Genomic DNA, 24,829 nt, shown 5'->3' on the forward strand with positions numbered 1-24,829 from the left:
ATCTAATTAAGCTAAAAGACAGCTGAAAAGAATGCTTCATTCTTCCAGCAGCTGAGGATTGGCAGTGAAGATGTTGAGATTCAGGAAAATCTCAACAGGGTAAAAGTGTGAAATAGATTATAGAGAGTAGTGTAGGTGTATCACTTGGAAATTTAGGGCTTTGGGATTTTAGTATGTTGTGGATGGAAGCAAGATGGAGGGCACAGGGTGTTGTCCTGGCTTGTTTCTTCATGCTTTTTCTTCCTTCTTCTTCATGGGTTTGGGTGGCATTTTGTAATTGGGCACAAAAATGCCACCAGTGCCACCCCAAACAGCTCAGGAGTGGGGCTGGTCCAGCTCCCATCATTTTAATTTAGCTTAGGAGAGAAGCTGCTGCCCTGCACAGAGCTGAGGTGGTTCAGCTCCTGAAGATCAGGACTTTCCTGTGCTCACCTCCTGCTTCAAAGTGTGGCAGGGATGGGCTGGCTCTGCCCAGAGCCCTCATTGCAGGGACTCCCAGGCCCCTGAATTAATCTATGCTGAGGAGGAGCTGCTTTCCTTCAGCAGAGTTTGCTGAGCTTTGCTGTCTGTCCCACCAGCTTGTTATGCAAATAAAACAGGCAGGACTCCATTTTCTTCATGGTGGAAAAGGCCAATTCTTTATTCACATAACTGGTTTTATACAGTTTTACAGACCTTGTGTGGGACTCCCATTGGTCAGGAGCTTTCTTGCCAATTACTTTTGTTGGTTAGTAATAAATTGTTACCCTGTATTAATAGGTCACTCAAACCCCCAGTGTGTACATGCAGGGAAAGTTGTTTGTGAGAGATAGTTCTCATTTTTCTATGTAACAGTATAAAAACAGTTTATAGAGGTGCAAGCTGTTTTTTACTCAGGAATAGATTATGTTAATCAACTGCTCACACCAGAATTGCTCTCACATGGGAACTTGCAAAGGGCTAGCCTGACAAGGCCAGCCACTGATTTTAGGAGAGCAAGCTTGATTTTATGAAGCCTTTCTTTATGATTTTACCTTACTGCAAGCCTTGTTTGTGTGCCTGTGCTGTGGCAGAGCCAAGGCAGGCTCTGGTGGGCTCCTGGGATCAGTTCTTGCAGCAGTGCCAAGGTGCTTCCCTCTGCCTGGGGTGGGAACCTGGCAGCCTGGGAGGAGCACAGCAGACCTTGGAGGTAAACTGGGATTCCCAGAATGGTGAATCCTGTGGGAGCACCAAAGGGGAGGTCAAAATCTGTGAAGTGTTCTGGCTGAAATCAAAGCCTTCCTAAGCTCACCTTTGTTGGGTGGGAGACAGAGGAGCTGCCACACCCTCCTGAGGGTGGCCAGGTGTTCGCAGGCTTTGTCTTCACTCCTGTTCACACCCCTGGGAATGAACTGCTCTGTCCTGCTGGCTTTCCCTGTAGGAGTGTGCTCTTTGTTGACAGAGCGACAAAATTATTCTTTGTTTTTTTAAAGATGTTTAGAAGTTTTTTCTTTGATTAAGTGAAAAGACATTTCATAGGATTTAGGGGACTTCACCTTAAACTTAAGGATAGATAGTTGGAAAGAAGCCAAAAAGTCTTGCTTGGGCAATTTAGTAGAAAAGAAGTGAATAAAGAAACTAACTGCTTTTGCGAAGTGTTTTACTGGGAATAAGACTGTTTAGCTTTTGGCTCAGTTTTTTTGTTTGTTATTTTGCTTTTTATGAAACTTTTTTAACACTGCAACAGAAGCTATTTTGTTGATTTTTATGCTTCTAAGGGTAGCTGAGTTATTTTGGGTGTATTATAGGCCTCCAAGAGCTTAGACCTGGCTCAAAGATGCTATTATAACATTTCCTCACAGGTAATTTCGAACAGGCCAATGAGGAGCTCAGAGCTATCATCAAAAAAATCTGGAAGCGAACCAGTATGAAGCTTTTGGACCAGGTCATCCCACCCATTGGAGGTATGTCCCCAGGTGTCCCTCCCAGAGGGACACAGCAGCTCCTGCTCAGGGTCCCATTGCTCCAGCCACACGGACAGGCAGAACCTTCATGTTGGTTTCACCATCATGTTGGTTTCCTCCCTCCAGATGATGAGGTGACAGTGGGCAAATTCTATGCCACTTTCCTGATCCAAGAGCACTTCAGGAAGTTCATGAAGCGCCAGGAGGAGTATTATGGGTACCGGCCCAAGAAGAACCCCGTGGAGATCCAGGTTGGTGTGTGGGTGATGTATTATGGGTACAGGCCCAAGAAGAACCCCGTGGAGATCCAGGTTGGTGTGTGGGTGATGTATTATGGGTACTGGCCCAAGAAGAACTCAGTGGAGATCCAGGCTGGTGTATGGGTGGTGTGTTATGGGTACAGGCCCAAGAAGAACCCTGTGGAGATCCAGGAAGGTGTGTGGGTGATGCTGGAGGGGAGGTTCTCCCTGGAGGAGGCTTCCCCCAGCCTGGGGGCTCAGAGAGCTGCAGGGAGCCTGACCCTCATGTCTGGAGGTGAGGTGGCCCAGGTGAACCAGCACTGAGCTGGCCATGAGTCCCCAGCACTGAGGGGACCCCCAGTGTGACCTTGGTGTGCAGGCTGCAGGTGACCCAAAGCAGAGAAGGGCTTTGACACTCTGCTCTACTCACTCCAGTGTAGAGAGGGCTTGGCAGGATCTGGTGCCTCACCAAGGAGTTTTAATGCCTGGAAAGTCCCACCCCAGACCATTGTCTGTGCCAAATGCTGCTCATCCCAGCATGTTGTCATTATATTACAAAGGTTCTATTATCATTATTTTGTGAGGGTTCCACATTGCTAGAGTTTCATACCTCCTTGATGTTTCTCATTTGTTGTTATTATATTGCAGGAGTTCTACTGTCATTATATTGCAAAGGTTCCATATCACTAGAGTTTTTTACCTCCTTGGTGTTTCTCATGGTCACCTCCTCTAACACTGACTGTTCCTTCTTCTCACAGCAGCCAACTGACTCCAGTTCCCCTCAACCAACCAATCCACTCTTTTATAACACTCTTCTTATTATAGGCTACAGCTGTGGCCTGTTAAAATCAATAAAATGAATATAAATTAATATAAATATAAAATTAATAATTAACCCAGCTGCAACTCTTTAGGGGATAAGATTACTTTCTGTACTACCTTTATTTTTACTTATATTCTATCCCCCTACACCAGCCCTCACCCACCTGCTCTGCCCCAGTCCCAGGGCCTTGTCCCTGCTCTCCCCTCAGCTCCATGTTCCTGGTGTTCTCCCAGCCTCACAGAGCACCAGGGGAGGGGGGTACACGTGGCTGACCCTGAGTGGGACCCCTGCAGTCAGAGGAGCCTTCTCAGCAGGCCCAGGGGTGCTGGCCCAGGGTTTCTGTGCCTGGCCACAAGGCTGGGATGTCCCTTGGCTCTCCTGACTCTGTAGGGAGAAAATCACTGGTGGAGATAAAAGAGCAGGACCCAAAGGTGCAAAGCAAGGAAAGAGCCAGGGACAGAGGCCCAGCCTGCCCTTGGCTGTCACCTCCATCAGGCTATTCCCTTTCCCAGAGCCTGTGGGACAGCAGCAGCTCAGGAGCAGTGCCACCAAGCCCAGCCAGCTGCAGGCTGTGACCCATGGCCTGTCCTTGGCAGGACACCTGGCAGGGGCAGAGTGCCTCATCATGCTCCCCTCTCCAAAGAGCAAGGGGAGGGTGCTGGGCTCACCCAGCCCTGCCTTCCTGTCCCCCCCAGGCTGGGCTGAGGAGCATTGAGGAAGAAGCTGCTCCCGAAATCCATCGGGCCATTTCTGGGGACTTGACTGCAGAGGAGGAGCTGGAGAGAGCCATGGTGGAGGCTGCCCTGGAGGAGGGCATTTACAGGGTGAGTTCAGAATGCACAGCCAGTTTGGTGTCCCACCAGCCCTGATTTCAGAGTGCTGGTGGCTCAGCTTGGCTGCTGGCTCTGGGGGACATTCTGCAGGACATGCTGCTCATTCTCACAAGGATGAGCAGCACTTCTGTCCTTTCTGTGAGCATCAGGACATGCTGCTGGTGGCATCTTGGGCAAGCTGCTCTCTGCCTCAGCTTCCCCTCTGTGAAAGGAGCCAGCCCATGTGCCTGACAGGGCTGTGCTGGATATTTACCTGCTGGTTTGGAGGTTCCCACTCACACCTTCTGCCAGGCTCAGGTGGGATAGCTCTGGTGTCACAAGAACTGATTCATATCCCATGCCCGGGAGCCTCAGAGACAGGCTGGGCAGCTGTGGGGTTGCAGAGTTCCTTCTGTGTCCCCGGGTGCCACAGAATTTGTCATGGCCTGGCTTTTCCCAGTGCTGATGGTCTTGGTTTGAAAAGCCAGGTGTCTGCTAAGGAGGGCAGGAGCCTTCCTTGAAATGGAAATTGTAAACTGAACTCCCTCCCTCTGAATTATTATAATTTTGAAATTAAGGGGCTCTCAGGTAAACATATGGGAATAGGAATAACAGTTCTTTAATAGGAAAATTAAAAATACAAATGCAATAGTACAGAGTAAATCACAGACAGACTCAGACCATGCCCTGCCCCCTGTGTGTCAGGGGGGTGTCCCAGCCCCATCCATGGGGGCTCAGCCCTCCTGCAGTGCCAGCTGTGGCTCTGCTGCAGCAGGGATCCTGCACAAGGGGGGAGTTTTCCTCTGCAGCTCCAGGGCTGCTGCAGATGGGCCTGGGCTCCCTCTGGCCATGCAGGGCAGCAGAAAGCTGCTCCTCTGGCAATGCAGGGGGCAAAGGCTGCTGTGCTGTGCCAGGCTCAGATTGGATCCAGGTAGGAATGCTTGGCTCCTCCCCTGGGCGGAGCATCTCCCATGGGATGCTGGAATTGGATCAGCCCTGCAGGGACACTCACTGGCCATGGACAGCAGAGATCTCCTGGAGGGAGAGTTGGCTGTGGGAGAGATAAAGAAAACTGCCCCATGAACAGCAGAGAACTGCCCCACAGATAGGAATAGAACACACACTCCCATTTCTAACCTAAGACACTGCTGCATGGCCATCAACCCTCAGTGCCTCAGTTTCCCCACCTGGGCAGTGAAGCTTTGGGGACTGTGTGGTTCTGCAAGGCCTGAGCACAGCAATCACTGTTTCAATGTGGGAATGGCCCCAGAGCAGCCTGGAGCTCCAGGCTCCCCCTGATGCCCTCCCTGTTGGTTGCAGAGAACAGGTGGCTTGTTTGGCCAGGTGGACAGCTTCATGGAGCCCAGCAGCCCTCTGCAGCCCCAGGTGGCCAGCCAGAGGCCCCTGCAGTTCACCGAGGTGGGCACTGAGGACCTTGACTCTCCTGTGTTCCTCGATGACTTCCCCCAAGAGGCCAACACCAACATCAACAATGCCAACAGCAGCAGCTGGCTGCAGGGGTAAGGGGCTCAGCCTTGCTGTGCAGGTGAGGAGGGCAGTGCTGTCCCTGCCACTGCCTGCCCTGGGGCTGTCCTGGCTGCACCCTGGCCTGGCCAGGGTTCCCCTCCCACCGCCCTTCATCTCAATGCCATGAGCATGGAAGTGGCAGCAGGGCTCCAGGGGTTGCAGGAATCTCCCCTGCCCCTCACCTGCCAATCTCTGAGAGCCAAGGGCCAGGCCGGGACCTGGGCACAGGTAGAAGGGACAAAAATGACCAATAGGATGGACTTAGTCCTGGGTCTTGGGGTCTCCACCCTGTTCATCCATCCCAGTTGTCCCTATGGGTCTGTCTCCCCAGGCTGGGGAAGGTGGGAGGGCTGTTTCCCCAGGTGGAGCTGGCTCAGAGTGTGCCCCCAGCCAGGCTGACCCTCCTGCCTGCCTTGCCAGGGTGCACTATGAGGATGAGGTGCTGAGGAGGACGGTGCCAGCAGCGCGCAGGCGCCCGGCCTGGGGTGAGTCTGGGCTTTGTTCTTCTTCTGGGGGACTGGGGCCAGCCCAGGGCAGGGCAAGGGGAAGGGGCTGATGGTGCTGGGTGGAAGGAGGAGGTGCAGGCCCCAGTAAGGTTGCTGAGAGCGCTGAGCACAGCAGGATCTCTCTGGAGAGCTCCAGGAGACCCTTCTCCTTCCTTCCACCCTTTGAGGTGATGAGACATGGAGACAGTGCCTCAGCTTGGGGACCACTGGCCATCCCAGGGCAGAAGGACCACCAGACCATGCTTGTTTCCTCAAACAGGGACTTTGGGTGCTGCTGAACTCTTAAACCCTTTGTTTCCCCCAGTCTAGTGAGCCTGGTCCCATCTCTGTCTGGCAGTGGTGTCCTTGCTCTTGTACCCAAATGATGGATGTTGAGATGCCAGAGGAGGGCAGAGGGCAACAGGGCTGGAGAGGGGCTGGGACACAAACCCTGTGAGGAACCACTGAGGGAGCTAGGGGTGCTCAGCCTGGAGAAAAGGAGACTCAGGGGTGACCTTATCACTCTGCACAGCTCCTGAAAGGTGGCTGTGCTCAGCTGGGGCTGGGCTCTTTCTCCAGCAGCACTGACACAACCAGAGCACACAGCCTGAAGCTTGCCAAGGGAAATACACGTTGGATATTAGGAAAAAGATTTTACAGAAAGAGTGATAAAGTTCTGGAATGGCTGCCCAGGGAGGTGGTGGAGTCACCACCCCTGGGTGTGTTTAACAAAGCCTGGATGTGGCACTGGGTGCCAGGGTTGAGTTGAGGTGCTGGGGCTGGGTTGGAGTCGATGATCTTGAAGGTCTCTTCCAACCTGGTCATTCTGTGATTCTGTGATATCCCCACCTTTCCCTCCCACAGAGCAGAACCGCCCCATCCCCATGGAGAGGCTGAGCAGGAGGAGAGGGGGCCCCTCCGGGGGTCTCTCATCACCAGGGCCACTCCTCCTCCAGCAGGTAAAGGGGGCAGGGCATGTCAGAGGGGATGTGTAATGTGGAGGACACAGGTGAGACCCCTCCCATCCTGGGACTTCTCCCTGCCATCCTGGCACAGCTGGGCTGGGAAGGAGCCCCTCTCCAGGCTCATTGGGTGTGTGTGGCAGCCATCTTGCCATCTTCAGTGTCATGCTTTTTATAAGCTACAAGAACATGAAATTTGGTGGGTTGATGATTTATGATCATGGTTTATATTTTTGTTTGGTTTTTTTTGGGGGGTTAGTTCTATGTTTGTTTTGGGGTGGTTATGGAATGGTGATGACAGTTGGTTGTTGTTTTTGATACTAGGAAATATAAAGGAAGGTTAATTGAAAGTGTATTGATGATAAACCTCCAGCCTTGCTGGAGCTTTTCTCATGGATCAGCCTGGAGATGGAGCTGGACTCCCACCCTGCTGCTCTAACAGCTCCATGGGGAGCTCCTCAAACAGCTGGAACAGCTGGGAGCACATGCCTCTGGCTGCCCATCTGCCTCCAGAGCCAGGGCAGAAGGGGTGCATCAGATTTGCCCCATGCTCCCTTTGCTGGGCACAGTGCCTCATGCCTGGCATGTGCCAGGACTGGTTCTCTGCTCTCTGTCCACATGGCCCTGCTGGTCCCATTTTGTTGTCTTATATGTAGCAAGAGTTCTATTATCATTATAGTGCAGGGGTTCCATACCGCCTGCACTGGGATCTGGCTCCCCAGGGCCCCCAGCCCAGCCTAACTGGGAACTGGGGGGGCTCTTGATCACCTAATATATTTTAATATATATTAAAATGCTGAGAATGGATGGGTCCAAGGGGAGGAGCAGAGCTTCGTGCCTCAATGGTTTCTCACAGACAGCTCCTCTAAGCACTAACTCTTCTTGGTCCTTGCAGTAACCAACTGACTCCCTTACTCCAGATCCCACCACTCCACTCTTTTATACCACTGTTCTTATTTGCTGTGTGGCCTGTTAAGATCAGGCCTGCTCCTAATCTTTAGTAATTGGTCCAGCTGCAACTCTTTAGGGGATAAGATTACATTCTATACACCTTCATGCTGTACCCCCCTACACTATTTTGGGGGTGTCCTGGAGCCAGGAGCTCCAGCAGGATGGCATTGCCTGTCCAAGCACAGGGCAGGGACAGGGACAGACCCTGCAGCCCCCACACTGACATGGGAGGGATCTTCCCTGGGCAGGGTCCCAGCACATGTTGCAGCTCTGTGCTGCTCTCACCCAGCTGCCCACAGAGGATGGCACCGTGACAGGAACAGCATCCAGCTCCAGGTTCCAGCAGAGAGAAACCGGTGAGCCAGGAGCATCCTCCACCCCAGCCATCACCTTCCTCATTCAGGAGGTAAGGCAAGGGCACAGCTTGGCAGGGATGGCAGGGAATTCCAGGGATGTCATGCTTGTGCCACGATGGGAGATTGGGGGGGCACAGCTCAGCCACAAGGAAAGCAGCAGGTGTGTGCCAGCACAGAGGGCAGAGGGAGGAGAAGAGGGAGCGAGGGAGGGAGGGAGGATGGGTGCCTGCAGCCAGGGCAGTGCCCAGGCTGAGCACCCAGGCTGTGCTCTCCTCCTCTGCCAGGCTCTGATCTCCGGAGGCCTCGGGGCTCTGGCCCAGGACTCGTCCTTCCTAGCAGTGACCAGGGATGAGATGGCAGCCAGCAGCCAGCTGCAGGTGGATGAAGTGGAGAAGGCAGCTGTGGAGCTGCTGAAGGGAAGAGAAACACCGCAGGGCACAAGAACTGCCTCTGCCCCTCTGGACACCTCAGCTGTGGCACCAGGCAGATCCCCAGGGCTGAGGGGATCTCCCTCCCAGAACATCGCTGCCACTCACCTCTGAGCTGCCACTGCAGTGCCAGGGCTGTCTCAGGGCTGCAGGAGCAGAGCCATCCTGTTCCTGCTTCTGCCTGGGCTCCTGAGCTGCTCTGCCCAGCTGTGGTGTCACTTTTGGGACAGGTCTGGGATGCTGGTGCAGAACGGGACAGTGCTGTTCCAGTGAGGTATTGCAAGAGCTGGACAGCTCATTAAAGTGTTCCTGCTGTGTGCCTCTGGGTGCCCCTCCTGTCCTTCCTCTGCCACCCTGCCTGCACAGCCAGCTGTGTCACCAGAGCTGGCAGTGATTCACATGGCAGCTCCAGTCCACTCATTTTGAGGTTGCCAAGCTCTGGGGATCTCCTGAAATCCCAGCAGCTGGACCCTGCATCCTCGTGTCTCTGCTGGAGCCTGCAGCCAAGTCTGGCCTGCGAGGAGGAGATGTGCCAGGGCTGGGCAGCAAAATGGAGCCTGGGGCCTTTTTGGCTCCCTGTCCCAGCTGTGTGTGGAGCTGGAGATGGGGCAGAGGTGTGAAAGCCTCTGGGGCAGCAGCCCTGGGGCTGGCCAAGAGGAGAGCTGGACACTGTGAAGCCATTTCTGCCCCTTCCACACTGTGCTCTTGGGGTCAGGCATCCCTCCCTGTCCCTGGGAAGGTCTCATTCAGCCCTTGCCATCCATCCCACAGCTCAGTGGGGCCAGGAGGGTGTGAGCTCTTCCTGCAGTGCTCCCAGCTCTGCCTGTGCTGGTGCTGAGCAGGCTGCTCCTCTCTGGGCTGCCCAGGGGACCCACAGTGCCCTCCATGGGATTGGGGTGCTGAGCCCGGGGGCAGCCCCATCTCCCAGCCCAGCTCCTCACTGGGATCTGGCTCCCCAGGGTCCCCAGCCCAGCCTAACTGGGAACTGGGGGCCTCTTGATCACCTAATATATTTTAATATATATTAAAATGCTGAGAGTGGATGGGTCCCAGGGGAGGAGCAGATCAATGAGCCAGCCTGCTCCCCAGCAGGGTTTTTATTGACTCAATCAAGGGAGCTGCAGAGCTCCAGCTGCAGCCTGAGCACCAGAGCCAGGCTGGTGCCTGCAGCTTCCCCCAGTGCATGCAGGCAGCAGAGATGGGCGGTGTGGGGGACACTGCTGCACCCCTTCCTCTTGCTTCTGTGCCCTGGGGCAGGAGCTACACCCTTGACACTCACACCCTCACACTCGCACCGTGATGGAGGAGCACGGGGGCTGGCAGTTCAGCTCTGCCAGGGGATGCCAAGGACCATGGGGTGAGTGATTGTGGTCTCCTGGTGGGTTTAGGGAGATGCAGGACTGCAGATATCACTTACCAAGATACCTGGATGGAGACTCTAAACATAAAGGGTGACACTATGCTGGGGACAGTAGCACTGTGGTGGGGACAATGGCACTGTGGTGGGGGCTCTGTACCTCTGGGGCTGCACAGGGGATGATTTGCTCCATCCCAGGTGTGTGTGTGGTGTGTCTGTCTTAAGCTGATCCTGGCTGAACTGGGGCACAGATGTGGTTTGTGGTGCAGCTGGCATGTGGGTGGGTGTAGGAAGAGAGAAACACCGTGGCACAGTCACTGCCCCTCTCTGCCTGGAGCTTCTGTGGGGAAGAGTCCAGCCTCAGGAAAACCAGCAGCTCAGGCTGGGAATGCACCATGCACCTTGCAAACATGGGACAAAGAAAAAGGAACACCAGCTCCTCACATCCTTGCAGGAAGCCAGACAGGCCCTGTCCTGTCACTCCCATGATTCTGTACCAGCACAGTGTCCTGGGACTTACCCACACCAGCAGAACCGAGGAGCTCCTGCAGGATGCAGAGTCCTGTGAGGGCATGGCCCACAGGGTTTGGCCCTCCCACGGTCCTGGCACCTTGGGACGGGCAAACGTGGGGATGGGGTGAAGGGACCCATACTGCAGAGCAAGGGCATGTGCTGGGCACAGCACTGCCTCACCAGCCATCAGTGCTGGTGTGTCCTGGCTGTTCCTTTCCCTGGATACAGCCTGGACTCCTCCAAAGAAACCTCTGAGTGCCTCAGTTTGCCCTTGTGCTCCTGACATTGACCCCAACCTGCAGAGCTGGGGGTCCCCTGCAGATCCCACTCTGCTGGAAGATTCTTCCTCTGCAGAGCCAGGGTCTGGCTGTGTCCAGCTGCCCTCAGCCCCAGCAATGGGAGTGCAGCTCAGGAAAGGCACAACAGGGACTCCTTCAGCTCCCCAGGGCTTGTCAGTCTCCAGCCCTGCTCTCTGATGGCCTCTGGATGTGTTTCCCTCCCCAGAGCAGCTCCGAGGATGGAGCTCTGTGGGCACTGCCCTGTGCTGTGTGGGTGCCCACCTTGCTGTGCAGACCCCGGCCCTGCAGTAGGGACTGAGCAGTCTGGGGAGCTCAGCTGGCACCTGGACATGCCATGTTCTCTTAGGATAGACTCTCCACAGCCTGGGACAGCCCAAAGGGCTGCCAGGCCCCAGTGCCAGGAGCTCCAAGCTCAGCCCTGCCATGCTCTGTGTCCTGCTGGTCCACGGTGTCACCCCCAGCACCAGAGGGGACAGGATCCACACTGTTCTCTTGGGGTCAGAGAGAGCCGAGGAGGAGCCGGAGCGATGCCAACCATGTGGAGACAGGCGGTGCGGTCCGGAGCAGCCCCGGTACATCCTGGTACATCCCGGTGCATGGCGGTACATCCCAGTAAATCCTGGTACATCCCGGTACATCCCAGTACATGCCGGTACATCCCAGTAAATCCTGGTACATCCCGGTACATCCCAGTACATGCCGGGGCATCCCGGTGCATGGCGGTACATCCCAGTAAATCCCGGTACAGCCCGCTACATCCCGGTACAGCCCGAGCAGCGCTGGCACAGCCCCCGGTACATGCCGGTAAATCCCGGTACAGCCCGCTACATCCCGGTACAGCCCGAGCAGCGCTGGCACAGCCCCGGTACATGCCGGTAAATCCCGGTACAGCCCGCTACATCCCGGTACAGCCCGAGCAGCGCTGGCACAGCCCCGGTACATGCCGGTAAATCCCGGTACAGCCCGCTACATCCCGGAGCGGCGCAGGTGGCAGCGGGGCCGCTGACCCGGCAGAGGGCAGCAGGGGCTGACGAGTGTGAGTGTGAACGGGAGTGAGTGCGAGTTGTGTCCGTGTGTCCCTGTACTCGTGTGTCTGTGTGTCCCTGTGTCCATGCCCGTGTCCGTGCCCCTGTCCATGTGTCCGTGTCCGTGTACCCGTGTGTCCATGTTCCTGTCCGTGTGTCCCTGTGCCTCTGTGTGTCCGTGTCCGTTTGAGTGTCCGTGTGTCCCTGTCTGTGTGTCCGTGTCAGTGCGACTGTGTCCGTGTGTCTGTCTCCATGTGTCCCTGCGTCCATGCCCGTGTCCGTGCCCCGTCCCTGTGTCCCTGTGCCCCTGTCTGTGTGTGCATGTCCATGTGAGTGTGTCCGTCTCCTTATGTCCCTGTCTGTCCGTATCAGTGTCTGTCATGTGTTCCTGTCCCTGTGACCGCGTGTTCCCATGTCCCTGTGCGCGTGTCTGTGTTCGTGTGCCCCTGTCTGTGTGTCCCGATGTCCCTGTGTCCGTGTCCCCGTGTGTCCCTGTGTCCCTGTCTCTGTGTGTCCATATGTCCGTGTGTGCCTGTCTCTGTGTCCGCGTGTCCCTGTGTCTGTGTCCGTGTCCCCGTGTGTCCGTGTGTCCCTGTCCCTTTGTGTCCATGTGCCCGTGTGTCCCTGTCCGTGTCCCGTGTGTCCGTGTCCCCGTGTGTCCGTGTGTCCCTGTCTCTGTGTGTCCATGTGTCCGTGTGTCCCTGTCCGTGTCCCGTGTGTCCGTGTCCCCGTGTGTCCCTGTCCGTGTCCCCTGTGTCCCTGTGTCCGTGTGTCCGTGTGTCCCGGCTCCGAGCGGGTTCCCGCGCCCGGCTCCGCGTGCTCGCGGTCCGGCCCTGTGGGCGTGTCCCGGCCCGGCCCCGCCCCGCACCTGGCCCGGCCCCGCCCCCGCCGCGGCCCCGCCCCTCCCGCCCCGCGGATGCTCCGGGGCAGCGGCGGCCGCGGTGCCGTGCGGGGCCATGGCGGCCCCGGACAGCTGCGTGAAGGTGGCCGTGAGGTGAGTGCGGGATCGGCGCTTCCCGCGGGCCGGGCCGCGCGTCCCGGAGCTCGGTGCGCCCGGCAGCGGTTCCGAAAGGCGGGGCGGGCGCGGCAGCGGCGGCTGCGAGGCGGGGGGTGCTGGGTGCCCGCTCGGCTCCGACCCCAGCCCGGGGCAGTGGGACCCCGCCGGGCCGGTCTGTGCCGGACCCCGCCGCTCCCCTCCCTACCCCCTCCGCACCGTTTCGGGGTGTCTCCCCCCTCTCCCACCGGCTCCGGCGCTGCCTTCCCCCCACCCGCCCCCACCGCCGGCGGAGGGCGAGGCCCGGGACCCCCGGCTCCTCCACCTGCAGAGCCGGCGGCCACCCAGCCTGGGCAGCTCCCGGCTGCTGCGCGGTGCCTTTGGCCGTCCGAGGTGTCACCGAGATGCCGGGCATTGTGGGGGTCCCTGCCCGCCCCCCCCGCTGGGTGGTGGGAAGCGATGCGGTATCGCGGTGTCCTTTGTGCTGGGAACAATGCGCCTGCAGCCCCGCACCTCTCAGAGGAGCTGCAGGCGGCCTCGGAGCCCGCCGGGGCTCGGGGGGCTGCGGAGCTCGGGGGGCGTGGGCCGGGCGAGGCCGAGCCCCGCGGGAGCGGTGACACCCCCCAGTGTCACCCGGTCTTTGTGAGCGCCATGCCCGGCCCGGTGCGGGGCTGCGGGGCTGCGCCTCTCTCTGCCGCCGGGAGGAAGGATCCCCGCCGAAAGAGGGGATCCCGATCCCACGGAGTAGGACCGGACCCTCTCTCCCGCGGGGGAAGGGACCGGCCGGGGCAGCCGCATCTGCCGGGCCGTGGTGGTGGCGGAGCGGATGGCACCCCGTGGGAGCCCGTCCCGCAGCGGACACACCGTGCTGCCCCCCGCTCTGAGCCCCGCCGGCACGGGCAGGGCGGGCTGGCGGCTGCGGGGGCTCGGGGGGCACTGCCCGCGCCCTGCCCGCTCGGAGCGGGAGCACAAAAGATGCTGCTGGTGCAGCGCAGTGATGGAGGGAGAGCGGTGGGTGTGGGGCTGTGTGTGCGTGTGCACGCGGGTGTGCGGGGCTGTGTGCGTGTGTGTGTGTGTGTGCACCGCGACACCTCCCCGCTCCCCCTGCCCCTCCATCCTGCCCGCCCTGGCTGCAGCCCCAGGGGATTTTTTGCCGTTCTCCTCTGGAGAGGCCGAGGGTCGAGGCCAGGCTTGGCTGTGAAGGATGGGGGAGCTGCAGGAGTGAGGGCAGCCCCTGCTGCGGCTGCTGGGGTGGCTGCACAGGGCAGGGGGCTGTGCCAGGATAGAGTGGCTGTGCCAGGACACTGACCCGGGAACCGATTAATGCCGACTGTGGGGGTGGGCATTTCCTCCTGGCCGGACTCTTCCCGTCTCCATCCTGCATTTCTCTCGAGATGATGCCTTTTAGCAGCATCCTGGCCATGGGGTGGGTGCCCCGCGGCATGGCGGCTGTGGAGTGCTTTCTGCGGGGCTCTCCTGATCCCTCCGGTCCCCTCCAGCACTGGGTTCCTGGGCTGGCTGGTGCTTGGCTAGGACACCGCAGTGGGGAGGTGGCTGGGGTGTGCAGCATTGCGGTGGGGCTGGGGCGATCGTGGTGAGGATCCAGGCAGGGGGGAGAGCTCCAGCCCTCTCACACCCCTTCCTTGAGCCAACATCCCGCTCAGAGCAGCTGGTGAGCGCTGGGCACACGGCGCGATGTGCTGCTGGAGGTGAGTCGGGAGGACAAAGGAGCAGGGCTGGCAGCGAGGAGGCTGCAAACAAAGCCGTCAGGTTGTGACGCCGTGCAGGAAGGTGGCTCTGATGCTCAGCTGGGTGTGCCGAGGCTGAGCTGCTCTCCCTGCAGACCACCCACCCACCTTTTCTGCCACAGCAGCTCCTGGGGGCTGGGGCTGGGTTCCCTCCTGCCCCAGGCTTGGAGCAGAGCGAGGTTTTCCTTTGTCAGTGCTGGTGACACCCTGCCGGTGGAGCAGCCAGGCTGCAGGATTCTCTAAAACCCTTGAAGTAAACCTGCCTCAGATCCCACCTCTCTCAGGCATCAGAGCACAGAGGAGATTGAATGTTTCTGGGATGCAGCAGGACACGGATCAAAGCTCTCCTTTTGTCCCTTGATAATGACATGAATGGGCCAGCTGTGCTGTTTCTTTGGGGTCTCTGTGTCTTTCTTTGGGGTCTCTGTGTCTGTGCTGCTGGTGGGAGGGAGGTGGGACCTGGGGAAGGGCCAAGGATACTGGGAAGTGATGGTGGTGTTGCTGGGGGTGATCCAGCTGATGTCAGGAGCTGCCACAGTCATCAGGACCCATCTCTGTGGTCGCAGGGTGGGAGGATAGGGACAGTTGAACAGAGATACTGATCTGTGCATCCCAGTTCCTGCTGATTGCCCTGGTCTGGCAGGAGAAGGCAGGAGAGATGCTGTGGTGTTTCACTGTCAGCCTCACAGGCTCCCATCTTCTCCTGGAGACCCTCCTTGCCCCATTTGCTCTCCAAAGGGCCTGGGAGCTGAGCTGTGGGGACCTGGTTTAGGCTTCCCACGTGCTGGGAGGGAAATGGCTGGTACCTGCAGCAGTGCTGCTGTCAGCAGGAGGAAATGCAGGCCCAGCAGCTCCTCCTGGCCCATGGGCTGATTTCTTCCTGTACCTTGTACCTGCAGCTCAGGGCTGCAGTGTCTGCAAGGGCAGGGCTGGATCCTGTCCTGGCTCTCGCCCTCCCAGCCATCAGGGTCTACTTTGCTTGTCCCCTAGCCTGGAGTGTGACTTGTGAGTGTGTCCCTGTGTCTCCTGGGACAGGTTCTGAGTGTCATTGTGTCTCCTGGGACAGGTTCTGAGTGTAATTGTGTCTCCTGGGGCAGGTTCTGAGTGTGTCTCTGTGTCTCCTGAGGCAGGGAGGAGCTGGCCGAGCCGGGCTGTGCCTCAGCCAGGCCATGCTGGGGTATCGGTGCCTGCAGGGAGGTGCCTCCTGCCATGGTGGTGCAGAGCAGGGCCTGGGGGCCAGTCCTCCTCAGGCAGCAGCCGCTGCTTCCTCCTTGGAGGTGACCTTCAAATGGGTGCCTGCAATGCAGCAGCTCCCCACTCCTGTCCAGGAGGTTTGGTTTGAGGCTTGGCACAGGAATTTGAGGCTGGTGCCCCTCAGCAGCCCCTGTCCCCTCAGCCCCTCCAGGTGCTGCCAGCTCCGGGAGCCACAGGGCGCCAGGCCATGGGACTGACTGTGCTGCTTGCAGGAAGCAGAGCTCAGTAGTTCTGCAGTGTCAGGCAGGGCTGATGGCATCTATTGACCCCCAAGCCATTAAACTGCTTGGCTGGAGGCCTGAGTGGCCTGGCTGGCGGCAGAGCTGCTCCCTCAGGGCACCTCCTGAGGGCCGCTTTGAGAGAGAGAGCATCCCCTGTGCCAGAGCTGCCATGGCACTGAGCATGCCTGGCCTGTCGAGGAGACGCAGGAAACGGAGCTTGTGAAATTGGGGAAGGAAGTTGAGTCGTATTTCAAGTTTATTTAAACTCTGCAACCTCCAGTGCTCTGCTGTTCTTGCAGCTGCCCCGCTGTGATGCTCTGTGGCCCTCACCAGAGCCCGTGTGGGGCTGGTGCCTCGGGGAGGGACTCCCAGCTCTTCCTCAGAGTCCCCTTCCCCTCATCCTCATACACCCTTGGGAAGGGACTCTCATCTCCTTCTCAGAGTCCCCTGGCCTCATCCTCATCCACCCTCAGAGAGGGGCTCCCAGCTTCTCCTCAGAGTCCCTCTCCCCTCATCATCACACACACTCAGGGAGGGACTCTCAGCTCCTCCTCAGAGTCTCCCTGCTCTTATCTTCATCCACCCTCCGTCCCCCTCCCCTCATCCTCGTACACCTTCAGGAAGGGACTCCCAGCTCTTCCTCAGAGTCCCCCTCCCCTTGTCTTCATCCACCCTCAGGGAGGGACTCCAATCTCCTCCTCAGAGTCCCCCTCCCCTCATCCTCACACACCCTCAGGGAGGGACTCCCAGCTCCTCCTCAGAGTCACCTTCCCCTCATCTTCATACACCCTCGGGGAGGGACTCCCAGCTCAGTCCCCCTGCCCTCATCCTCATCCACCCTCGGGGTGCTTTGGCCAAGAGGCTGAGCTGGCAGAGGCCTGCTGGTGGGATCAGCTGGCTCCAGCCCTGCCGGGGTGCTGGCACCTCTGGTGCCCCATGGCTGGGGCTCTCTGCCTGCTGGGATGAATTCTGTGAGCCCAGAGTGTCTGCTGCCAGCTGGGGTCACTCACTGAGGAAGTGAAGCTGGAGCCCTTCCACATCAGCTGTTTTGGGGTGGATTTGGGCCCAGTGGAAAGGTGGTGTGAACCCAATTTGTGCCACTGTCCAGGGGCTGCAGTGGGCAGAGGGAGGGTGCAGCCCTGGTACCTGCTGCCCTCCATCCCCTCTCTGCTGCTGCTGCTGTGCCTTGGAGCCCTCTGGTGTGGTCTGGGGGTCCCTGGTTTCTGCCAGCTCTGGCTGGTGTTGTCCTGGCTTTGCTCAGCTGTTAGAGGCGTGCAGGGAGAGATAAGGCAATCAATTCCACCCCAAGGCACGGGATGTGACTGTCTCCTGGAGGGGGAGGGGAAGGGGGGAGGGGAGCAGCCCATCGTGGTGCTGGGCACAGCCCTGGGGTGCTCTGTCTGCCATCTACAGGGTCAGGGCAGCCCTGGGGTGCTCTGTCTGCCATCTGCAGGGTCAGGGCAGCCCTGATCCATGGAGAGAAAGATCCCAGGAACCTGTTCTATTCTTCAGGGTGCTGGGCACAGCCCTGGGGTGCTCTGTCTGCCATTTGCAGGGTCAGGGACAGCCCTGATCCCCTCAGGAAAAGATCCCAGAAACCTGTTTTATCCTCAGGGTGCTGGGCACAGCCCTGGGGTGCTCTGTCTGCCATCTGCAGGGTCAGGGGATCCCTGATCCATGGAGGGAAGGATTTCAGAAGGGTGCTCTGTCCTCGGGGTGCTGGTCTGGCAAACCATCGCTGTGGGCAGCCCCTTCCTCTCCACCTTTTGCATCTGCTGAGGGCAGCTCAGCCATGGCAGAAGGCCCTGCCCCATCCTGTGGGTGTTTTGCTGCTGGGTGAAGCCATCCAGACATGCTGCTGCTCTGCTTTCACTTTGGGTTTTGCAGCCTGCTGTGACTCAGGGCTGTGTGTTTCTTCCCAGAGCAGGGGGACAGCAGCTCCCCAGCCTGGAGGGAGCTTTTGGGGAGCACGTTGGGCTCTGGGGGTGCTGAGCCCAGGTGTGGGCTCTGTGCCTGCCTTCAGCCAGGCTCTCAATTGGATTTACAGCGGAAATGTTCAGAAATGGATGAAGATGTGTGAGGGGGGAGCAGGGCTGCCCCCCCGGATGTGCCGGTGCCCACAGAAAGCAGCTGGGGCAGGGTTTGGGGCCCGCACACAGCACCCATGGCAGGGGAGTCAGCTGAGCACCCTGCAGCCTCAGCAGAGCCCAGGGCCTCCCAAGGATCAGCCCGAGGACGGGGCCAGCTGCTGCCTCAGCACTGAAATTGGAGGCAGGAGAAAATTGCGGATGAAGCCCCAAACAAAGCTGTCAGAAACATGGCCCTGGCCCCCGGGGAGGGAAGGCGATATCCTCTGTGAATCACAGAGCCAGGCCTGGCCAGTGCTGTGCTGCTGTTCCTGCTGGGGCTGGGGGTGGCCCCAGTGGTCCCACAGGGCTGGTTCCTGCTGGAGGCTGTCAAAACACCCGATGGCACTGGTTAAACAGCCAGGTTTGGGATGTGCTGGATTGTGAGGGTGATGCTACTGGTTAAACAGCCAGGTTTGGGATGTGCTGGATTGTGAGGGAACTGGTTAAACAGCCAGGTTTGGGATGTGGTGGGTTGTGAGGGCACTGGTTAAACAGCTGGCATGTTTGGGATGTGGTGGGTTGTGAGAGCAGTGGTTAAACAGCCAGCAGATTTGGGATGTGCTGGATTGTGAGGACAGCTGCTGCTGGGGTCTGCTGCAGGAGATCAGTCTGCAGGGCCTTCCTCTGCACCCTGGGCAGCTGCTGATGGGTTTTACTGTGGCTGGGTGGAAGGGACAGTGCCTGGCACCCCTTCCCTCTCTGGGCAGAGCAGGAGGCAGCCCTGGTGTGTGCTTGTGTGGGTGCAGGTGCCTCTTCTTGCTCAGGATCTGCCCCTCTGCTCTCTCCATGTGGATGCCACTCAGTCACTGCCCCCATTGCCAGGGGGGAGCTCAGAGCTGAGCCCCAGCACTGGGGGATTCCCTTTCCCTGCCCTGCAGCTCCTTGGAGCCTGACATGGGTGGGGAAGATTTCTTGTCACAGCCTGCTGTAGTGGAGCCTGGTGCCAAGCTCCCCAGTCTGTGCCCCCTGGGGCTGTGGGCACCTCCCTGCCCGCTGGCCGTGCGAAGCTTTGGCAGGGAGATGTTCTCATCCCTGCTTTGCTTTGGGATGCTGGCAGAGAGCTGAACTGCTCCTCCTCTTCCCCAGGCCTTCAAGCACTGAGTTCCCTGGCCCAATGTTGCATGGCTGGGAAACACACCCCAGCAGGTCCATGGTGCTGTGGTCTCTGCTCATCCATTTTTTCAGGCTGCACCTGCCTGAGGGAGGCATTAGGTCGAAATGTTCTCTGTTCCTTGCCCAGGTGAGGGACTGGGTTTGTTCCTGGGTACTTCAGAGCATCCCCTGTCCTGCTGGCCAGGGGCTTGGCATTTATTTATTTCTATTTATTTATGTAATTTATTTATATAAATGATATCTATATTTTCATTTATTCTATATATAATTATATATATAATTTATATTTATTTTATCCATTTATTTATATATGTTATCAATTTATTTCTATTTTATATCAATTGTCTATATTAATAAAATTATATATATTATATATATATGATGTATATTATATCTATTCAATATATAGAATATATAGAATTTGATATAACATATAATGTATATAATATATATAATATACAATATAATATATTATATATATAATATATATTAATCAAATTATATATATTCTATACATAATTATATGTATTAATTTTTATTTATTTGTAATTTATTTATATTTATTTATGTAATTTATTTATATATATTTATTCTATATATAAATATATCTTTATTTCTATTTATTTTTATCCATTTATTTCCTTATATAAATATATATTATCCATATCCATTTATTTATTGATATTTATTTATTTATATCCCCTTATTTGTATTTTGGGAGGGGCTGGAGAGGCCCCTCTTTTGTACCACTTGCTCCCCTGTCTTGTGGGCAGTTTTGCTCTGGTGTTCCTGCTGGGCTCTGGGGCTGCAGAATCTCTTGCCCAGGTCATGCTGTTGTTTCCCCAGTGGCACTGGGTGCCCTGGGAGGTGCCAGCCCTGGCTCTAGGCAGCCTTATCGCCAGCATGGGCACACCTCAGTGGTGCTGGCCTGAACTGGGACATGGGGACCTTGCAGGGGCTCCTGGGAAAGGGACAGACCCTCTGGGTGGGATTTGGGAATTTGGCTCAGTGCTGGGGTGCAGAGCTGGGTTAGGGTTAGGGGAGGTGTGTCCCTCTGTCCCCATCAGACCTGGGGGTTGCTGTGCTTTGCAGGTCAGGCTGATGGCCTGGCAGGGTCTGCTGGTGAATGATGGTTTCCTTTAACTCCCTGTTCATTGCCATACTGCTGCTGAGGCTGCTTTGGGGCTGTTCTGCGTGGCTGGAGGGGAGCTTGGGCCCTGCTGGGGCATGTGTCACATCCTATGTGCTGTCACACTGTGTTTCCCACCCACTGGGGTTTGGTGACACTGCACCAAACTGTGCTGGCTCTGTCGTGTGCAGACATCCTCGTGCTGCTCCCCTTGGGCTGATCCCAGGCTGGCCTAAGGCACTTATGGGGTGAAGCTGGAGTCCAGGGAGACCCCAGACTGGATTGGCTCTGCTCCCCTCTCCCCTGCATCCCCTGGGGCCTGCTGGGTGTCCCTGCCACGGGCTGGGTGTCCCTGCTGGTCCCTGCCACAGGCTGGGTGTCCCTGCCATGGGCTGAGTGTCCCTGCCACGGGCTAGGTGTCCCTGCCATGGGCTGGGTGTCCCTGCTGCTGTCCCATGCTGTCCCTCAGCCTGCCATGGTCCCAGCACAGAGCAGATGGTGCAGCTCACAGCCCCGTGCTCCTGCCAGAGCTAATGAGCAGCACATGGTGCCTGCCACGGCCTGATTTAAAGGTTTCCCTAAGCCTGGGAAAGTCTGGAGTGGTGGATTAGGGGGAGCCCAGGGGGCTGTGGGGTGTGAGGCAGGCTTGCCCTGCACAGGGGCAGGCTGGGTGCTGGTGGGTTGGGGCTCCCTGGGGGATGATGTGGAGGCATGTCCCCCTTTGGGCTGTGCCCAGTGTGGCTCTGGGTGCACCCCAGCTCTGTGGGGTGTCCAGGAGCTCTGTTTGGGCTCAGTGCTGATCCAGTTGTGCTGGCTGTGGCACCCTTGGCAGGGTTTGTCAGGGCACAGTGGCACAGGGGGCTCTGTGCTGTGCTCCCTGCTCTGGGAGGTGCCTGGCTATAGCCTGGCTATATCTCTTAATTGGACTGTTTGCTGACCAGATCTGGCAGTCTCCAGGGGGTCTGATTCAATTTTCTCTGATTGCTAAGCCACTTCCCTGCTGTGGTAATTAAATGCTGAACTTTGTCTTGGTTTGTGTCCAATATAACCTGGGAGCAGAGAGGCAGCCCTTGGCAGCCAGCCCTCTCCCTGGTCCCCATGCTCAGGCAGAATGGGGCTGGGACATCCTTTCGCAGGCAGGGGGACGATTCTCCTGTGGGATCTGAGCCTGGGCAGCCTCTGGGCAGCCCCATCCTTGCTTGAGGTGTGGGAAAACCTGGAGCCCTTTGTTGTGATCCTGCCATGGGGAGCTGCTTGGCCAAGCTGAGAGCCCCACACAGCTGGGTGGATGGTGCTGGCTCTGTGGTGCCTGGGCTGTCCTTGAGCCATGGGATGTCCTGGGAGAGCACTGGAGGATGAGGGGGCTGCTCCTGGCTGCCCTGGTGGGTTCACAGGGCAGCAGCACAGCTTGGGGCAGAGGAGGGTGAAGCTGGGGAGCAGAGGGGACAGCAGGGCTGGGCTCTGCAGCTCTGATGGAGCTGGTGCCCCTGGGAGCAGAGCTGGGGCCATGGGGGGACTGGGGATGGGAGCAGGGCAAGCACAGGGGTGTGGGGATGGCAGTGGGGTGGGGATATGGGGTGAATGCAGGGGTGTGGGGTGAGCACAGGGGGTGTGGGAACACTGACAGGAGCAGAATGAGTGCAGGCAGTGTGGGGAGAGGAGCAGGGCAAGCACAGGGGGTGTGGGAACACAGACAGGAGCAGAATGAGTGCAGGCAGTGTGGGGAGAGGAGCCAGGTGCTGTCTGGGCTTGCCCAGCCCACCTGTCCTGACAGGCTCACAGGGCTGGGCTGTGCCCCTGGTGGGCTCTGGCAGCCCCCAGAGGCTGTGCCTGGGTGAGGGGCAGTGCCTCAGCAGCAGTGCTGTGGGCAGCCTTGCCCCTCTGCTGATGAGGTGGACAAGAGGTGGTGGCTGTGAGTTCTGGGGCCTGGCACAGAGAGGGAAAATCCCATGGAGCTCTTCCAGCCATCACTCTCCAGCTCTCTGGCTCTGCTCCCTGGGCAGCCAGCCCTTCCTGGCTGGGCAGCCTCCTTGGGAGGGAAGAGGAATAGCTCTTTGTAGGGTCTACAGGCAGCCAGCAGAGAGGTCTTGCCGGGACAGGAGCTCTTTGTGATCCCCCAATCTGTGAGCAGCTGCCCTACAGCCCCCTGACAGCGCTGGGAAATGCTGTGGGGTGTGTGTGCTCAGGCTGCTGGGAGGTGGGGCACCCCTGTGTGACATGGGTGATGCTGGGTGATGGATCTGGGTGCCAGCTGTGTCCCAGCAGGGTGGTGTGGCTGCTGTGTGCCCACGGGCACTTTGGTGGGGCAGGGTGGGGCTCTCATAGCTCTAGCTCTGTGCTGGAGGGCTGTGGGAGTGTGCTGCTGGCTTTGGCAAAGTGCTGGGGGCCAAAGGATGCTCTGAGCCCCTTGGGGCTGCCGTGGTGCTGGGCTGTGGGACAGGAAGCTGAGACAGCTGGGTGAGGAGGACATGAACCCAGCAGTCCACGTCAGCCAGGCTGTGCTTTCCCATGCAGTGAGACAGAGTGCAGGAGGCTGGGGCTGCCATGGTGTGTGTGCCCTCACTGGGGATACTGGCAGTGCCCAGCTGACCCCATCCCTGTGCCTCTTGCAGGACTTGAGATGCTGCAATGGGGACATCCCTGCCAGGAGGGATTAGAGACCTCCAGGCTGACCCTGCCTGTGGAGCTGCCTCTCAGTGCCCACCTGGCACTTGGCCCCCAGCCCCTCCTGCACCCCCCAAGGCTGGCACAGGGCTCGGCACAGGGCAGCAGTTGCAGAACAGCTCCTGCACCCATAAGGGCTGGCACAGGGCAGCAATGCAGAACAGCTCCCCAAGGCTGGCATGGGGCAGCAGTGCAGAACAGCTCCTGCACCCTCACCAAGGCTGGCACAGGGCAGCAGTGCAGAACAGCTCCTGCACCCTCACCAAGGCTGGCACAGGGCAGCAGTGCAGAACAGCTCCCCAAGGCTGGCATGGGGCAGCAGTGCAGAAAAGCTCTGCAGTGCCCCAAGGCTGGCACAGGGCAGCAGTGCAGAACAGCTCCTGCACCCTCACCAAGGCTGGCACAGGGCAGCAGTGCAGAACAGCTCCCCAAGGCTGCACAGGGCAGCAGTGCAGAACAGCTCTTGCACACTCACCAAGGCTGGCACAGGGCAGCAGTGCAGAACAGCCCAGGCTGGCACAGGGCAGCAGTGCAGAACAGCTCCCCCTTTGTGCCTCTCTGAGCTGCTGTGCCTCAGCTCTGCCCCTCAGTAGCAGGATCCTGTCCCCCCTCCCTGCAGATGCTCGGTGCCCATGGCAGCCCTGCCATGGAGACAGAGCTTTCAGAGCCTGCCAGCCTGGCAGGGAGGGCAGGGACAGCACTGGGGACGCTCCAGCCGGGCTCCCCTTTGTGTGTGTCCCTGCCTGGCTCGTGCTGGTGCCTTTGGATGCTGCTGCTGGATCAGACTCCTGCTGGGAGCCTGTCATCACCCAGTGGGAGCTGCTGGCTGGGAGGGGTGTTCTGCACCCCTGCCTGCCCCTCTGGGTGTCTATCCATCCATCCTTCCACCTCCTGCCTGCTGCCCTGCCTGCCTGGGAAGGTTTTCTTGGCAGGAGCGTTTGGCTGGGACTGTGCAGCTCTGGCCTGGCTCTCTGTTCCTTGTCACCATCAGGGCAGGGAGCTGAGGGCTTGATGTGCTCCTGCTCCTGCTGGATTTCTCCTTTGTAGGATTGAGATGGACAGAGATGAGAGATCTCTGCAGCCAGGGCTGGAAAGTTGTGGGTTATTGCAAAGGGCCTGGGTGCAGGGCCCTGCTGGGAGCTGCCAGCCACAGCTGGAGCAGGGCTGAGAGAAGAGAGGGGCAGAGAGGATGAGAGGGTAAGGGAGTAAAAAGGTGAGAAAGCGAGGTTCCTGTTACAATACCATAAATCTTCTTCTGTGTTGAATATTCTCATTCTCACCAACCAATCTAGTGCAAGATACAAAACCTACAGCATTTACATACAGCCTATAAGAATCATTACATTACCCCACTGTGTTACATTTTAAACCCTAAAAACTCCTCTTTGGGCCCCTTCTGCCAAGCTGTAGGGTCTGCTCTGACCCTTGGGCCTGTCTGCAAGCAGAGGGTGTTGTTCCATCAAAAGGGGATCACCTTCAGCTGGCCACACCATTGTTTTCCAGGTATCTCAAAGCTTGCTTTCATTTCAATCTTGCTTATAGTTTCCATATTCTCAAAATCTTTTGCAGACAATCATATTTATAAGGCTTTCCTGTTTCATCTTCCCCAACAGGGGAGCACACTGGGGACTGGCACGTGGGTCCTCCCCAGCCCCACAGGTCCTAGGGCGAGCCAGGGTGAGGGATGGGTCTCCGGGGAGCTTGGAGCTGGCTGGACAATGAGGTTTGGGCGAATAGGAATGGGGCCGATGTTAGTGTTGGTGTATGGGCACTGCAACAGCTCAGCATGGCCAGGCTCAGAGTGGGTTCTTAAATACCCTGTGGAAAATTCATGTGTGCACACCCCTCTAGCACTGCTGGTCCAAACTCCCCTTGCAG

General features: G+C 57.9%; 2 protein-coding genes across 2 annotated transcripts in view; both read left to right on the forward strand.

Annotated features, from left to right (window-relative positions):
- The window catches only part of CACNA1S (calcium voltage-gated channel subunit alpha1 S), a 61,818-nt gene extending 52,992 nt beyond the window's left edge, over positions 1–8,826 (forward strand). Inside the window, exons 37-44 of the mRNA XM_059487800.1 lie at positions 1,821–1,922; positions 2,049–2,173; positions 3,680–3,808; positions 5,117–5,316; positions 5,744–5,808; positions 6,673–6,767; positions 8,011–8,127; positions 8,362–8,826. Of these exons, the coding sequence (XP_059343783.1) occupies positions 1,821–1,922; positions 2,049–2,173; positions 3,680–3,808; positions 5,117–5,316; positions 5,744–5,808; positions 6,673–6,767; positions 8,011–8,127; positions 8,362–8,619 (1,091 nt within the window). The 3' untranslated portion in view covers positions 8,620–8,826. The remainder of the gene's footprint in view (positions 1–1,820; positions 1,923–2,048; positions 2,174–3,679; positions 3,809–5,116; positions 5,317–5,743; positions 5,809–6,672; positions 6,768–8,010; positions 8,128–8,361) is intronic.
- Positions 8,827–14,388: 5,562 nt separating this feature from the next.
- The window catches only part of KIF21B (kinesin family member 21B), a 48,892-nt gene continuing 38,451 nt past the window's right edge, over positions 14,389–24,829 (forward strand). The window contains exon 1 of the mRNA XM_059487742.1: positions 14,389–14,402. Coding sequence (XP_059343725.1) covers positions 14,389–14,402 — 14 coding nt within the window. The remainder of the gene's footprint in view (positions 14,403–24,829) is intronic.

The sequence above is a fragment of the Ammospiza nelsoni genome, chromosome 23 (assembly GCF_027579445.1).
Source record: "Ammospiza nelsoni isolate bAmmNel1 chromosome 23, bAmmNel1.pri, whole genome shotgun sequence".
In the NCBI taxonomy this organism is placed as follows: Eukaryota; Metazoa; Chordata; class Aves; order Passeriformes; family Passerellidae; genus Ammospiza; species Ammospiza nelsoni.